At 45.1% G+C, this 15,083-nt stretch overlaps 1 protein-coding gene across 1 annotated transcript in view; it reads left to right on the plus strand.

The window, feature by feature from the left end:
* The first annotated feature begins 2,839 nt into the window (after window positions 1–2,839).
* Window positions 2,840–15,083, plus strand: part of Fndc1 (fibronectin type III domain containing 1) — a 61,504-nt gene continuing 49,260 nt past the window's right edge. Inside the window, exons 1-3 of the mRNA XM_059272476.1 lie at window positions 2,840–3,170; window positions 6,443–6,529; window positions 7,141–7,209. Of these exons, the coding sequence (XP_059128459.1) occupies window positions 2,840–3,170; window positions 6,443–6,529; window positions 7,141–7,209 (487 nt within the window). The remainder of the gene's footprint in view (window positions 3,171–6,442; window positions 6,530–7,140; window positions 7,210–15,083) is intronic.

Raw genomic sequence — 15,083 nt, forward strand, 5'->3', positions numbered from 1 at the left:
GTTTGTGTGTGTGTGTATGTGTGTGCTGCAAATATAACTTAATGGTAGAACATTTGCCTAGAAGTGCAAGGCCCTAGATTTGATCTCTGGTGCCATAAACAAATGCATATTAAAATAAAATAAACAAATAAATAAGGGCCTCTGTGTGGTAGTTCAACTTCATGCTATCGAAATGCTCATTTCCCACCCAGAGCCTGGAACCCAGCCTGGAATTCCAGCAATCTCTATCCCTTCGTGGCTTTATTTCATATTTAGAGATTAGAATCACTAGCCCTTCAAAATGATCATCAGAAGTAAGACATGTTGTCATGTTTCTAGTCCAGGTACCAGCCTACTGTGACCCAAATCTGCACAGTGGTATGCACTTTCTGGAAGGACTGACCTCGCTCTGTACCGGGTTGGTACCCAGTACCCAGGCACTGATAGAGGAGGCGATTATTGTGGGGCCTGCACGGCCCATGATGTTGTTCTTGTTTACCATCTCATCCTCTTGTCTTAGTTACCCATGTTTACTAGGAGATGCTGGAAATGATGTCAGTCTGAAATATCAAAGCTGATGGAAATCTAGGAAATAAGAACATGGAATCAGGTCAAAGGCTCCATTTCACTGGCCCCGTGTGTATTTTGGGAGGAAGGTGAGGTGGTATGTCGACCTAATGAGTTTTGAAAAACCTTAATTCCAGAATGATTCTAGGGCTGCCTCTGAGACATGACTTCCGGGTGCCCCCAAACCCTTTATGCTCAAAAGTGACTTCTACCAGTGGCACTCGAAGGCCTAGAAAGCTATTTCTCTGGTTCCATATTTGTCACGAGAAGGCAAACGTCCCCAAGAAAGCACATGAAGGTTCGGTTCCTGCTTTCTTCCAAGAAGGCAGGGAGGAGGCCTTGGCCAACTTTGGTTTGGAAAAGGATTATTGTATGAAGTCTAAACGACAAGGCTGCCGTGGCTTAGATGAGTCTGCAGAGGTTCTCTGTTAAAGGCTTGCTCTCTAGCTCATGGAGGTGTTGGGAGGCTGTGGAATCTGTGAGAGGTGGGACCTAACGGGAGATTTTAGGCCATTAGAGTTTTGCCCTTGAGGGGGACAGTGGGACCCATCTCTTTTGCTTCTTGGCCACTAAGAGGTAGGCCACGTTATCATACCATACAATTCCACCACTGTGGCTGCCTCCTCACAGATCCAAGGGCCACAGGAACAACCAATCGTGGACAGACACTTCCCACACCATGACCAAGAGAAGGCCCTCTTGTTTCTAAGTTGACTCTCTCTGATATTTTATGTGAGTGACAGGAAGCTGGTTAGCACACAGGCACAGCAGGGAAGTAAAGCCAATGTTCGTAGATGGCTCTTCTTTCTAGATGGCAATGATGAAGTGCTTTCTGACTTGGGAAAAGCAAGTATGGCTCATTTCTCAGGCCCAGGAAGCATTGGCATTCTGTCTCTATGGCTTGAAGATGGTTTACCTGTGAATTCTCCTTCATGGCACTGCAGAGCTTCATATCCGGAGTTGGGAGGGGTCCTCTGTGGATTGTGGTCAATGAACATCACCTAACATCTTGTTTTTTGTCCCCAGACTGAACATCCTTCCTCTAACGCTTCCAAAGGCATCAAATCCATCCTCTTTACTCATGTTGTGAATACTCCCAACACGCTTTCCTCCAGAGGCGGTGGGGCAATGTTCAGAGAGGGAATGTGTGGCGAATGTTACAGTCACCTGCGTTCTTCTGTTCAGCGGGTTCATTGGTGTCAAAATCACATGCTAACTCGTGTATGTGTGTCCTCAGGAAAACGTTGGTTTCCACTTCCTCTATGAGAGTCCAAGTGCATTTTTCTTAATGCTACTGAAATTAAGGGCTTCTCCCCCCACCCCACTTTGGTTACATTTTTTGGAGTTTTTTTTTCTGAGAGTTCCTCGTGTTACTGAATAGTCAGTCATCTTATTGCCCAAATGAGCTGAAAATCTGTTTAGCTGTTGCAGTTGCTTTATGAATATCTAGCACACGTTGCCACCATCTTACACTACAGTTCCAGTAACACAGTGAACTGAGAGACGTTGTTAGGTAAAACGTTATGTGTTATCTTGGCAATTTTGAAAACGAAGAAAACTTTAAGACCTCATAATTGAAGATGCAATGGTACTTTTAAAAATTATTTTATGTGTGGAACTATTTTGTTTGCATTTCTGCAAGTGCATCACCATGCTCGTGCGGTGCAGTGCCTACGGAGGCCATTAGTGGGTGTTGGATCCTTTGGAACTGGGGCTACAGATGATCCTGTACCATGTGGGTGCTGGGGACCTGCATGTGTCCTCTGCAAGAGCAGCCTGTGTTCATAAGCCCTGAGCTGACATTCCATCTTCACAATGCTCCTACTTAACGGTCTATTTTTTTTTCTTTCTGGGAAATATGGAACAATTTAAAAATAAAGTATATATACAGATAAAAGCAGAGTTTTAAGTCCCCTTTAACCTTGTGATGGCCTTGGTTTGTTTTCTTCATGGAAATCAGCGCTTTTGTCTCCTCACTTTGAGTATGGTGGATATTCTTCCTAACCCTGGTCATACTGCCGCCTTCAAGGTGTTCCAAAGCTGTCCAACTTAACATACATGACCCCGGGAACAGATGTAGTGAACAACTGCTCCTGGAGAATCTATGAAATTACTCCTTTGTTTCGCTTGCCCTGACTTGTCCGCATAATCAAGGCAAGGAACACCAAGGGTTTATTTTGACCCCCCCCCCCCCGTTTGGTTTAAATTTACCACCCACAGTTTATCCAAAACACAGAGCCCCATGTGGGATTGGCATGTTTGTTTCGCTGTCACGCTGTGATGATGTGCAAACATGATTGCACTCAAGTCTTTAGGATCAGACAGATCAAATGTCATTTACATTCTTACTAACAATGTCAGGGAACATCAAAAACTTCTTCCCCCAGTCTGCCCTCACTGTGAAGTTGATAGTTGCACTGTTTGTATAGTTGACCACCCACTGAAGCCAAGGCATGTGAAACTGCTGTCCACTAAAATGGGCCTGAAGGTCACATGGGACCCACCCAAAGATGCTGCCAGTAGACCCGTGGAGCATTACAACATTGCCTATGGGAAGGCACTGAAAAGTCTTAAGTACATCAAGGTGAATGCGGAGACAAACTCCTTCCTTATTGAGGATGTGGGTAAGTGACTTGCTCTTCTTCCCGCTCGCAACTAACTTCCCGCTCGCATCAACATTTGTAGCTATGTTCTTAGGATAACTGTCTGCAAGACAGAGTGTGGCTGGCCCAGGCTGCCCAGGAGTCTCTGGAAACAGGAAGCCGGGTTCTGAGACACAGCAGGTTATTCTTTGAGGCTTCACCGTGAGGCCGTTTGGTTTTACCTCAGGCTTCTTGCCCACACACTTAACCCAAGCACTTCTAACCTCAAAATGAAATAGAAAGCTTTAGTTTTTGAATGTGCTTTGGAAAACGTACTGCTCTTTTATTTTTTGGTCTTATAGAAACTTGACTATTAGATGGTTTAATAGCCTAATATGAACATTTTCCCATTCATCAGCCATTTAATAATTAAGTACAGCTGACCCTTGAACAACTTTGGTTTAAACTATGTGGGTCTGCTCATATGTGGAATTTTTTTGGGGGGTGGAGGCTTGTGACAATTGGAAAAAAAAGCTTGCTGAAGAACTGCAAAGCCTCGTGATATCATGAAAAGGTTGGTTGTGTCAAAATGCAGAAAATACATAAATAACTCGGCATTATCATCTACTGCTATAATGTAATATACAAATCTGTTTAAAGCTAGCATTTATCAATTATATACGCAAACACTTAGAACCACACATAGCACCTGTCTCAATTAGTCTTAATCGTCAACACGGCACAGGCTAGAGGCATCTGAGAGGAGAGCCTCAGCTGAGAAGTCACCAAGTCATGTTGGCCTGTGGGCATGCCTATGGGAGACTGTCTTGAGTATTAATTGATATAAGAGGGCCCAGCCCACTGTGGGCAGCAACATCCCTAGGCAGGTGGTCCTGAGCCATGTAAAAAAGCTAAGTAAGTCCAAAGGTGAGCCAGAGAGCAAACCAGCAAGCAGCCTTTCCCCAGGGTTTCTGCATTGAGCCCTTGCTTGAGTTCCTGTCCTGATTTCCCTCAGTGATGGAGTGTGACCTGGAAATGTAAGAGAGGTTGCTTTGGGTCAGAGTGTATTATCACAGCAACAGAGAAGATGTTAGAGCAGCACCCCTTGTCTTCAAGAGATGTATAAACAAAGGCTGAGGTACTAAATCATGACTGCAGAAAACGGACCCTGGCAATGTCGGCCACCTCGCTCTGTGCGCAGTCCACCTCCACGGTAAATCACACATGTCAGTAAAAAAATTATATCTTGCCGCTCTGATTTACCTGCCATTCAATGTGGAACATATAAAATGGGAATAGGTATCACTTGACTCCTGTGGTCCATGAGGCTTCCAGTCAGCAGCAAGCTCTTTGTAGCTAAGATTGTTGGGAAGGTCAAAGTTATTATATGCAGGCTTTCCCCTGCATGGGGACTGGGGCCCCTAACTCCTGAATTGCCCAAAGTCTAATGTATCATGTCACTGTGAAGGGATGCAGAAGATCAGGCATGTGGACAGGATAACCTTTTCTGAAACTGAAACTTTATTTTCAGTTAATTCTGGAAATTGGAGACATTTTAAGTCTTGCCTCAGTGTGCCTTATCTTAAAGGTAGAGCTTTGGGGGTCTGGACTCTGGCTTTGAGATGCTGCCTTTATACCCTCTTTTCTTCTGCTGAAATTCCTACCATCATGTTAGGTTACAACTCTGAGACCGGGCGTGAGGATGCCACAGAGGCAGCTGCAGAAAACCAGGCATTCCTCATGCCATGTCAGTGTTCTGATCCTGGCATGGATTCTAGTCGACCCCTTAGCATCAACGCCCTGGCTGAGTCTCTGGACTTACTCCTTCTCCACCTTCTGCTGGGTACCACTGTATTCTTTGGGCAACTGAACAGAAAATGTAGAAAGCAGACATAGAGGTGTCCAGCTTGCCTTCTTCCTGCCTCCAGCTAAACACACAGTCCTCTGAAGCGCTGTGGCTCCCACCCCCAGTCCAGCTGTGAGGTTAAGTGTGGATGCCATCAGGCCAAAGGCATGAGCGGGGCCATATTTGCTTACATGCTGGGTGGTTGTGTTTGCTGTTGAGAAGAAAAATACGTGACGAAGATCTGTATCACCCACTAAACAACGTCTCCCAAGTAAACGATGAGTTAACTGGATGGGAGTCAGAGACATGTGGACTCCATTGCTGGGGAATTCAAAAGAGTCCAGAGTGAATAAAGCCTGGCAAAGCACAATTCTGTATTCTGGTGGGACCTGGAACATTTCCCCGTTAGCTCGGCAGCTTGTGCCAGACCCTCAATGCCACCAGCTCCTGCCATAGAGAGACACAAGTCAGGCTTGAGCAAAGCAGGTGTCCCAGATGGTCTTGAACTTCTGGCTCAAAGATGAATGAGGTTTTGTTTTTAAAAAATGCCCTTGACTTTGAGAAATGCCATTATCACTTGGGTTTTCAACAGGGCAAACCCCCATCTCTCCAACCCTTCATCTCTCCCCATGAAGACTTTAATCTCTTTAAGGAATGACTCCCTGCCCACCTGTTAAAAGACAGTCATTCATTTTGAGGGACATTGGTGTTGTTTAGTTTTGGTTTTGAAAACTCTTAGTCCAGGGTGTGTCCTCTTTGGCCTGTGGTCCTATTGGTTTCCTTTTGGGTCCCAGCAGCTTCAGGGGTTCAGCCAAGGAGACCTCTGCTGCTTGCCGTGACCCTGAGACCAAAGTGAAAAAGCAAAGCCTAATTATTTCAAGATTAGCATTTTCAGAATTCCAGGAAATATTTTTCTAGCTTTTTTTTTCTTTTTTAGTTGAAGTAGTCAAAAACCACATGCAGACATAGCCTGGGGAACATTTTACTATGAAAAAGAAAAATTCCACGGAGCTTTATGTAGAGCAATAAAGATTTTATGAGTTTCATTGATATTTATTTATTTATTATTTATTTTTTCTAGATCTTTCCATTTGGAGCTTCCATGTTCAGTGTTAGTAGTTTGTGACACTGTGTTCAGATACTATGTGGTTAGTGAGTTCTAATCCCTCAGCTGGGCTCATATTAAAAACCCTGAGTCTGTTATCAGTGGTGTAGGAGTCCAGGTTTGTTATACTTGCCTGCACTTTGTACTAACTGCAGCTGGTGCTCTTAGGGTCAGCCATGTTTCTGCTGCATGGCGAGAATGTTAGCGATTTTCGTAAAGCCAAAGAGAAAGCTACTGTTGGATTTGCTACTGGATTTGGGCTTTTATGCTTGGTTATAGCTGGTGTAAGTGAGACGGTTAATGAATGAAGTGTGTGTTTCTGGAGGCTTGGGACGGTGGTTTGATGGGAACCGTGTGTTGCAGAGCCGGGGGTGGTGTACTTTGTGCTGGTTACCGCAGAGAACCACAGCGGAGTGAGCCGCCCGGTTTACAGAGCTGAGAGCCCACCCGGTAAGTCTGACCTGGAACGGGAGGCTGTGCTGAGCTGATGAGACTGGGGGAGCCCTCTCTCCTTGCTTCTTCGTGCCAATAAAAACACCGAATTAATGGACTGGTGAGATGGCTCTGTGGGCAAAGGCACATGCCACCAAGACTGATTGATGACCTGGGTTTGATCCCTAAAGCCCACACAGTGGAAGGAGAGAACTGACTTCTGTACATGATCCTCTGATCCACACATGCACAGTGTGGAATGCACACACCCCAATAAGTAAATATAACTTAAAAATTAAAATTAGAATAACCAAACGATTCCCAAACAATCCACACGGTAGGCTTGTATGGCAAGACCAAAGATGAAAATTAGGAGAGAGGGTTGCTTTTTCTTCTGCGTGTGTGTGTGTGTGTGTGTGTGTGTGTGTGTGTGTGTGTGTGTGTGATGTTTTTCAACATGGCTCAACTAGCCATGTGCAGACCCTACAACTAAAGCTTAGGTGTGGAGTTGTTCCCAGCCTGAGCCCAGCCTTCTGAAAGACCATTCAACTAGTCGCTAAGATGTATGGAACTTGTGAGAATCCCGCAGACCGTGTTTCTAACTATCCAGTTGCATTTCCCCGATTTAGGAGGTGAATGGATCAAGAGTGATGGTTCTCCCATTAAGGGTCCGGGACCGTTTAATGAGACCACCACAGGTACTTCTTGCTCACTTGGTTCATGTCTTCACCGAAGCCACATGTCCCAAGAGGGCTGTGGTTCTGTCACACACATGTGCTCACAAGCCTTCATCTTGTTCCCATCGCTAAGCTAATGCACATGCTGGTGGCCCAGACTGCAGCTGGTGGTGTTTGCGGCTTCCTGTTCCTTCCCATCCCCATGTGGGCAGTGTCTGTGTTTACATCTGGAGACTGTCACCTGCTAACAAGCAAATATGGTGGCCGAGATGGTAGAACTGGCCCCGTTAGGAATTTCATAGCCTTTTATCTGGGAACAGCATAATGGACTCAGACCCTTAAAAACAATGGCTCCCATGAGCCGCTGTGTGTCCTCAAGTCTTGCACTTTTCTTGGAATACTCTGGAAGGAATATTTTGTGATATACGAGATCCCTGCCTTCCATCTCTGCTCCATATTTGCCTACGTGTGTGTTGCTGTGTGGACATTGATGTTGTCTGGTCATATTGTTTTACTTATTGAAAGAAGAGCAGCTGTTTCTTATGAGCTGTTGCTTGAATAATTGATGGTTAAAAAAAATAATGCCCAAGAATGCAGTTATTTCAGAATGTGGTTGGGCGGTAGCCCAAATGTAACAGGGCAAAGAGCTGTGCTTTATTTTTGTATACAATGTGTTGAAACACATTGACCTGGTGGTATTTCTCAGAGAAAGGTGAGTATATGTTGAAGCTAATGACCATGATAGGTTTTTCCAATCAGTATTTCTGGTGCAGACAGTTGACAGTGTTTTATACCAGAAAAGGGGGTGGAAGAACAAAACAATGAGTTGACGAAGCTGGCTGCGGGGGAGGCAATATGCTTTTCCTCAGGTATGCTGGGCTCAGGGCAACTGTGCGGTGTTGCAATGGAAACATTGTGTAGGTGAGTAGAGATGAGGGGCTGAAAGCTGGAAGAGGGAGCAGGAGTTAGATATGGTTTGGGGAGTCGTTCTACAGAGTGAGAATTGAATTCGAGAAAGTATAGTAGGAGAAGATTGGGAGAGAGAAGAAAAGGGGACCAAGGATCAAACTTGGCACACACTGGTAGTATAGAAAGTCCCTTTATCTGCAGGGAGCATGTTCCAAGAGCCAAGCAGAACCTGAAATCACAGATGGTACCAGATTCTATACACATCGTGCTTTTCCCTCTATTTAGATATCTATGACCATTTAGAACTCATAGGTTAGGTACAATAAGACTTTAGCACTAACTATAATAAATAAAAAAGTTTTAACAATGCATGATAATAGTAATGTGAATGTGACTGCTCTCTCCTACCTCTCAGAATAACTTGTACTGTATTTACTCTTCTTCTTAGGGTAAGACTAGGAGCTGATACAATGTGCAGGTGATTAGCTAAAGTAACACAAATTAGGCATTGTGATCCTAGTAGGAGGATACTATGTGTAAGAAGATGTTACTAGAACAAAAGTACCTAGATACTTGCAAGAGCCAATTGGATGACTGAAAAAGTTACTAGGTAATTAACAAGTGGGTAGCATATACACAATAGATACACTGAATAAAGGTATCATTTCTATCTTGGGCAGGATGGAGTGGGATAATGGGAGAGTTCATTACACTTTACAGAACAATGCACATTTTCACTATGAATTGTTTATTTCTGGAATTTTACACTTAACTTTTTGGAGGATACAGTCGCTTAAGGGTAATTGAACCTGGGAAAGTTAAGCTTTGGATGGGGGGGGACTACTGCACATGTAAGATAAGGGCAATGTGGGAAAGGATATTTATTTCAGACGTGTTTACTCCTGAAGATATACATATAATCAGTCAGACACATGTCTGGTGTACATGACTTGTATTTGAATTTTATATTTTTATTTTATACTCTTGATCTGACATTAGTTTTAAAACTAGGAATTTTCTTACTTTTTCATAGATAATCACTTTCTTCTTCCACCTTTAATGGGAGTGTATGAGTGTGTTTGAAAGTGTTGATGTGTACATGTTTGTACATGTGTGATGTGGCCTCCCAAGTGTTACAGATTAGGGCTTGGGAATCAAAGAAATCCATGCTCTAACTCATTGTTGGTTTTAGGCACCGTGACATTATTTAGTTTCTTTCTGAAGGAGTTTTTGGATCCGTGACTGTCAAAGCTCTCTGTTACAATACATGATCTCCATTTACCATTCATAATGAATAAAAGATACTCGAAGAGGTCCCCAGCTGAACTTTGGGCATATGATGTAGGCCATACCTCAAAACACTAACTATATAATGCATGATGTCCAGGGAGCATAGACTCAGAAAATGCTATATTTCATTGTCAATGAAAATAATAAGAATTTGCAGGAAATTGTCAATGAGTGATTGTCATGTTTTCTCTATCTTTTGCTTTTGAGACTTAAAAAAATAGCCATTTCTTGTTCAGGGCAATGGTTAAGTGGATAATTCGGTGGAACAAAAGGGGCATTCAGAATGGTGCAGGTCCTCATTCACAGGAAAGCATTTGCCTTTAAAAACAGAAATAAATAACACAACCTCAGCATCAGCGCTCGGCGAGAGGCCTTGCAGGAGCTGTTTGGTGCTTCGGCCGACAGTGTCTGGCATTCCACCAGTGCTGTTTGAAATCAAGGGAGAATCCATTCTTTCTTCTGCTGAAAACAAGGATTTCAACCCAAATTCCAGAAGGCCTCCTTTGCTGGCTTAGACCTCTCAGATCCAAATACTCTTTACCTAAAAATAGAACTCAATAGTTGTTAATCTATTCCTCCAGTGCCTGTGGTTTTGCAGGCATAGGACCCAGAGGTCTCTAGCATGGGGGGCAAGATGGACAAGGAGGATCATTGGCATGAAATGTGCACACTAGTGGGAAATTAAACCAGGAAGCGGCTAAATGGACCCCAGTGCATCTGACTAGTGTTGGCTAGGGCGGGCACCAACAAGGTGGGGAGGGCTTGCACAACAAAAGCGTTTCCGATGGTTCTGGAGTGTGGTGGTCTAGGAGTAAAGTGTGGGCAGGTTTGAACCCTGAGAATCCTCTGTGTTTGCAGATGGTCTGCTCTTCTGTCTTCATCCAGACTTCCCTCTGTCTCATACCAAAAAGGGGCAGCAAGCATCTGTGGGTCCACACTCCTTCCTTCTGAAAGGACACCAGTTGGGTTGGATGAGAGCACACCCTGATAGCCTCATTTAAAGTTGATTATCTCTTTAAGGACCCTATACCCAACATAGCCCCATTCTGAGGGTCTGGGGTTAAGATATCACTATGTGAATTTTGAGAGGACAGAATGAGATAATCACAAATTATTAAAAGATAAACTGTATAGTAATCTTAAATAAGCAGATGGGGAAGCCTGGTGATAAGACAATATCGTCAAGCTGAAATGGTGAAGTAACATGAGGAGGAGGAACATTCTAGAGAGTCCTGGAGGTTGGATAGGACCTAAGGGCTCTGAGTATTGTTGCTCAACCAAATACGAAAAGTTTGGACTCAGAAACACTAGACTAAGCAAAAACTCATTTCCTGGGCAGTGGCCTCGGCTTCTTCCCACCATCTGAGTGTCTCCTCTGATCTTCATGCAGAATCCACTTTCTGGGACGTCAGTCTGTCTCCCCCTCTTCTCATCCCAGGGAAGCGACGTCACAAGTCTGTTCATTTTCTAGAACACTGGTCTATTGTTTATTTCAGAATTCTTCACTGCTGTCTTAGCTTTTCCAGAAGCTGGCTCCAGAGTAACCTGGTCATATAGAGGCAGGCCCCTGGGGTCAGGACTGTGCACGTCCCAGCTTTGATAGTGAGCAGCCCACAGGTACAGCTGGGCCAGTCAGTCTTCATTTGCTAAAATTTTGTCTTGGAAACCATGTTGCATCCTAGTTAACTTTAGTGCAGACTAGGCTTGTATCTATTTTAGTAATTTTTATGGCTTTCTACAAATCCGGTCCTCTGTGCTTTCCCCTCAAGTTGTGGAGCTGAAATGGATCCAGAATTGAACGAAGGTCTGAGTTTTGCTTCCTGACGTCTTTGCATTGTATTTTAGTTATGAAGGTTGTTTACGCGCTCAGTAGCTCGACGATAGCTTGATCTAAGTTGGGTGCCGTGTGCACCATTGCCACCAGCACTGTGGTGCAGACATTCCCTTTGGTTATAGCCACGGGCCTTTCAGCTGCTCCCCCAGTCCAGGAACATGAGTGCACATATCTAGTAGTTTATCTTACACACCAGGCATCCTGGGCCACATCAATCTCCATGGTGATGGCCCATTTGCTAACCCTACCTCCTAGTCTCTAACTGCTAGGTCTTATCACAGATCTAGAGTTAGGCTAGAGCTGGACCTTGCTCAAGCTGGAGTTCTGAACTCCTCCGTCTGTTGGCAGGATATCCTGTTTCTTTTATCCCTCACACCGTAAACCTGCTTCCAGACCTTGTCAGGCCCCAGCTCTGCAGGCCTTTCCCCTCGGCAGAGGCCCGAGGCCACCCTTGGCTTGTTTCTTCTCTGCTTCAACCCAGACATGCACTCACACTATCTCCCCTCTCTGAACTTCCTTCACTGGTTCCACTAGGACCACCCAGCTGCGTAGAGCTCCTTCTCCGGCCTCTAATTAGCTGGACCAGGGGAGAGAAAGAGCTAAGCCACCCTGTGTTGTCTCAACCATCACAGCTGTGTTTCTCAGCCTGGGCCCTCAGTGCTGCTTCAACAAATCTGTAGCACAAATTGTTAGAAGGTCTCATTAATAAAAACAAACCCAGTGCCAGTTATTGGGGTGAACGCTGGAAGATCAGAGAAACAGAACAAGCCACAGCTTCCTCACCTTGCCAATTCCTCAGCTAATCCTGTTTCCTCAGACTGGAAGCCCCTGAGTCCTCATCCAAATGAATCTCAGCTGAACTGCTGCTCAAAAGCCTAAAAGCTTAACCAGGCTCTAGTTCCTGGTCCACATGCCTTATATACCTTTCTGCCTCTTGCTGTCACTTCCTGGGATTAAAAGCGTGAGTCACCATGCCTGGCTGTTTCCAGTGTGGCTTTGAACTCACAGAGATCCGGGTGGATCTCTGCCTCCCAAGTGATAGGATTAAAGGTGTGTGCCACCATTTTCTGGCCTCTATGTCTATCTAGCGGCCATTCTGTCCTCTGACCCCAGATAAGTTTATTAGGATGCACAATATATTGGGGGACACAATATCACCACATGAATCAGTCTGCCTTACACAGTTACCTTTTTCTCTTCCAAGATGGCGGCTGCAAAAGGTGACCACTTCCACCAGCTTCTCTCCTGGCCTGTGTCCTCCTCCCCTCTGCCAGGTGCTCTTGCTTCCTGCTCACCTGGGGGTAAAGGTGATTAGGTGACATGCCTTGTCTTCCTTAGGTGACTTCCATCTCCCCTTCTCCCCGCTTTGGGAAAAGGTGAGTCACCCCTTCTCTTGAAGGCTGGCTTCACTCACAGAGTGTCTTTAAACCACAGTGAGACCGCGGAGCAAATTTGGGGTTGGATTCCTCTTTCGAGCCTTCCCTCCAGCAGCCTCCCTGGTGCCTGATTCAAAAGGCTGAGACATACTGTTGCACAAATAATTTGACACTGAAACAACTTAACCATGAAATCCTGAAAAACCGGCTCAACCTCTTCTTTCTGTCTTGCTTAGTTGGTTGTTTCTTTTGTGGTTAAAGCGGAATGTCTGAGGCTAGATAGGTTATGAAGAAAAGAGGTCTGTTTTGGCTTGTGGTTCTTGCCATGTGACTGGCTGCTCCTAGGTCAGGGCCAGCATGCCTGAAAGCTGGAGAGACCGAGCTGGGATTGCTCATGCAGCCTTGAATGTGTTCTAGAAGGACCTCCATAGTTTAATAAAAGCCAACATTTGTTCAGAGGTCAACATTTGTAGGGCCATGTGTTACTGTCTGATCCTGTGTCTACCAAAGGCTCTTCTTTTAAAGTTTGAAAATAAAAAAATCCCTGCAAGTTTGGGACAGTTGTGTTCTCGTGAGGGTAACCTGAAATATATTATCTAGGATCCCTGAAAAAATGCGTTAGTCTGGAAAGATACACCTCCTTCTTATCAAACCATTCATAAACTGCAGTTGGATTTTATTACAAATGGGGGACTAGCTAAAAGCAACAGGCTGAAGGAAACAAGCAACCAATCAACAAGACCAGACCTCTCATTCTCAGAAAACACATGCCTTGCTCTCCAGTCAAGCCCTCGATGAGGCAAATGCAGGAAGACTTCTGTTAAAACCATCCCAGAGAAAATTAAACCTTTGAATGGAGACATGGCTTTCCCTAGAATATTTCATGCAGGTCCTTCTTAGACTCCACAGTCTAGGAGGCTGCCCCTGCGCTGTCCTGAGGGGCCCAGAAACATCAGCTATTAAAGTCAGAAAAGAATTACTGTTCTCTTTGCTTTTGGTGGCCCTTGTGAACTGTCAGGAAGTATGGCTGGAAACCAACATGCTACCGGATGGGTCCATGGCAGCTGTGGGATCTGACTCACCCATTAGGAGCATCGGGAGCCTTCACAGCTGGCTACCCTGAGAATCTGGATGATCCCTTCATATGTGTTGGGGGAATTGGGCCAGAAATGGGATCCAGTAGGCTGGACTTGGCAAGGGCTAACTCTGAGCTCCTTAGACAAGTGAGATGGTGATGTTGCCATCAGAATCTGACATTGGTTTCCTGGGTGTATGGATAAGTCCCTGCCACAGAAAGGGCAAAGACATCGGCCTTGTCTACTTAGTGAGAGTCCCAGGGAAGGTCTGTGACGTATGAAAGCACAGACACATCCACACAGGCAGTTGTAGAGCCTCCTGATTCTTGCACTACTATTAAGGGCTTCTTCACTGACCTGTGCAGAATCCCCTGCTGCCAACGAATTGCAATTTGTGGGTGACTTGGCCTCTTGCAGCCCAGCAGGGCTTCGGCCCCATATGGTGAAATAGATGCTGGCATTGATGGATCCTCTGATGGTCAACTCTGGTGGGGTCAATAACAAAGCCACCTGCTGACTGACAGAATGCCATCCTGACTGTGATTTATGGAGTTACTCAAGCAGGCCTCCAGAACCCGAATCCACAGGATCTGATCAGGAGCCAGCAAAGGCATGAGAAAAACTGACCACCTCCAGTGGGAGTCTCCTCTCAATGATCAGACATTAAAAAATGTTATTTTTAAGTGTAGAGTGAACACCAACATTTGGTGGTGCAGTTTACAACATTCAAATGCAATCTTGAGAATTTTGAGATTAAAAACAGATTGTAAATAAGCAGTAGCACTCCAGGCTTTGGGTGGGGGGACTGAGATAACTTTCTTTGCTGTCCTGTGAAAACCTTGAGGAAAAAAATTTAAGTGGTCACGTGCTGCACCCTGAGTGGCCCAGGGTAGCGCAAGGTGTTTGCCTCAATTCTGGTTGGTGGTTTACTGGATTTTAAGGGCCAGTTGTAGGGTTAGATGCTGGCAGCATGGTGGTTGCCTGGGGTCACTTCTGACTACAGCAGAGCTTTCTCTCCTTGTGATGGGCAGGCTTCTGGAGGAAGCAGGAAGGCAGGGTCTCTGACATACTCCACAGGCCCAGTGAGCTGGAACTGAAGGGCCCTGCGGAGGATGTTTGAAGTTAGTTTTATGTCCTTCATGAAGGCTCTTTGACTTCTGTCACCTATAATGTTTTACCTGGCATTAACAAGCCTGGGGAACGTCAAGGTTCTTCTCTCTCCCTTTTCTCCTTTTCATCCTGTTTTGCTTTTTAGACCGTTATCTTCCTTCATCTCCTGCAAATGCTTTCCTGATTCCAGGCACTGGCCAAGAGGCACTATTCCGGTGTCTCTGAGGGTACCAGGATGTCTGTGTGCTGTCTTTCTCTACTTCAGGTTCTGAACGATTCCTTGGACAAGTCTAATGGATC

This window comes from Peromyscus eremicus, chromosome 8b, assembly GCF_949786415.1.
Source record: "Peromyscus eremicus chromosome 8b, PerEre_H2_v1, whole genome shotgun sequence".
In the NCBI taxonomy this organism is placed as follows: Eukaryota; Metazoa; Chordata; class Mammalia; order Rodentia; family Cricetidae; genus Peromyscus; species Peromyscus eremicus.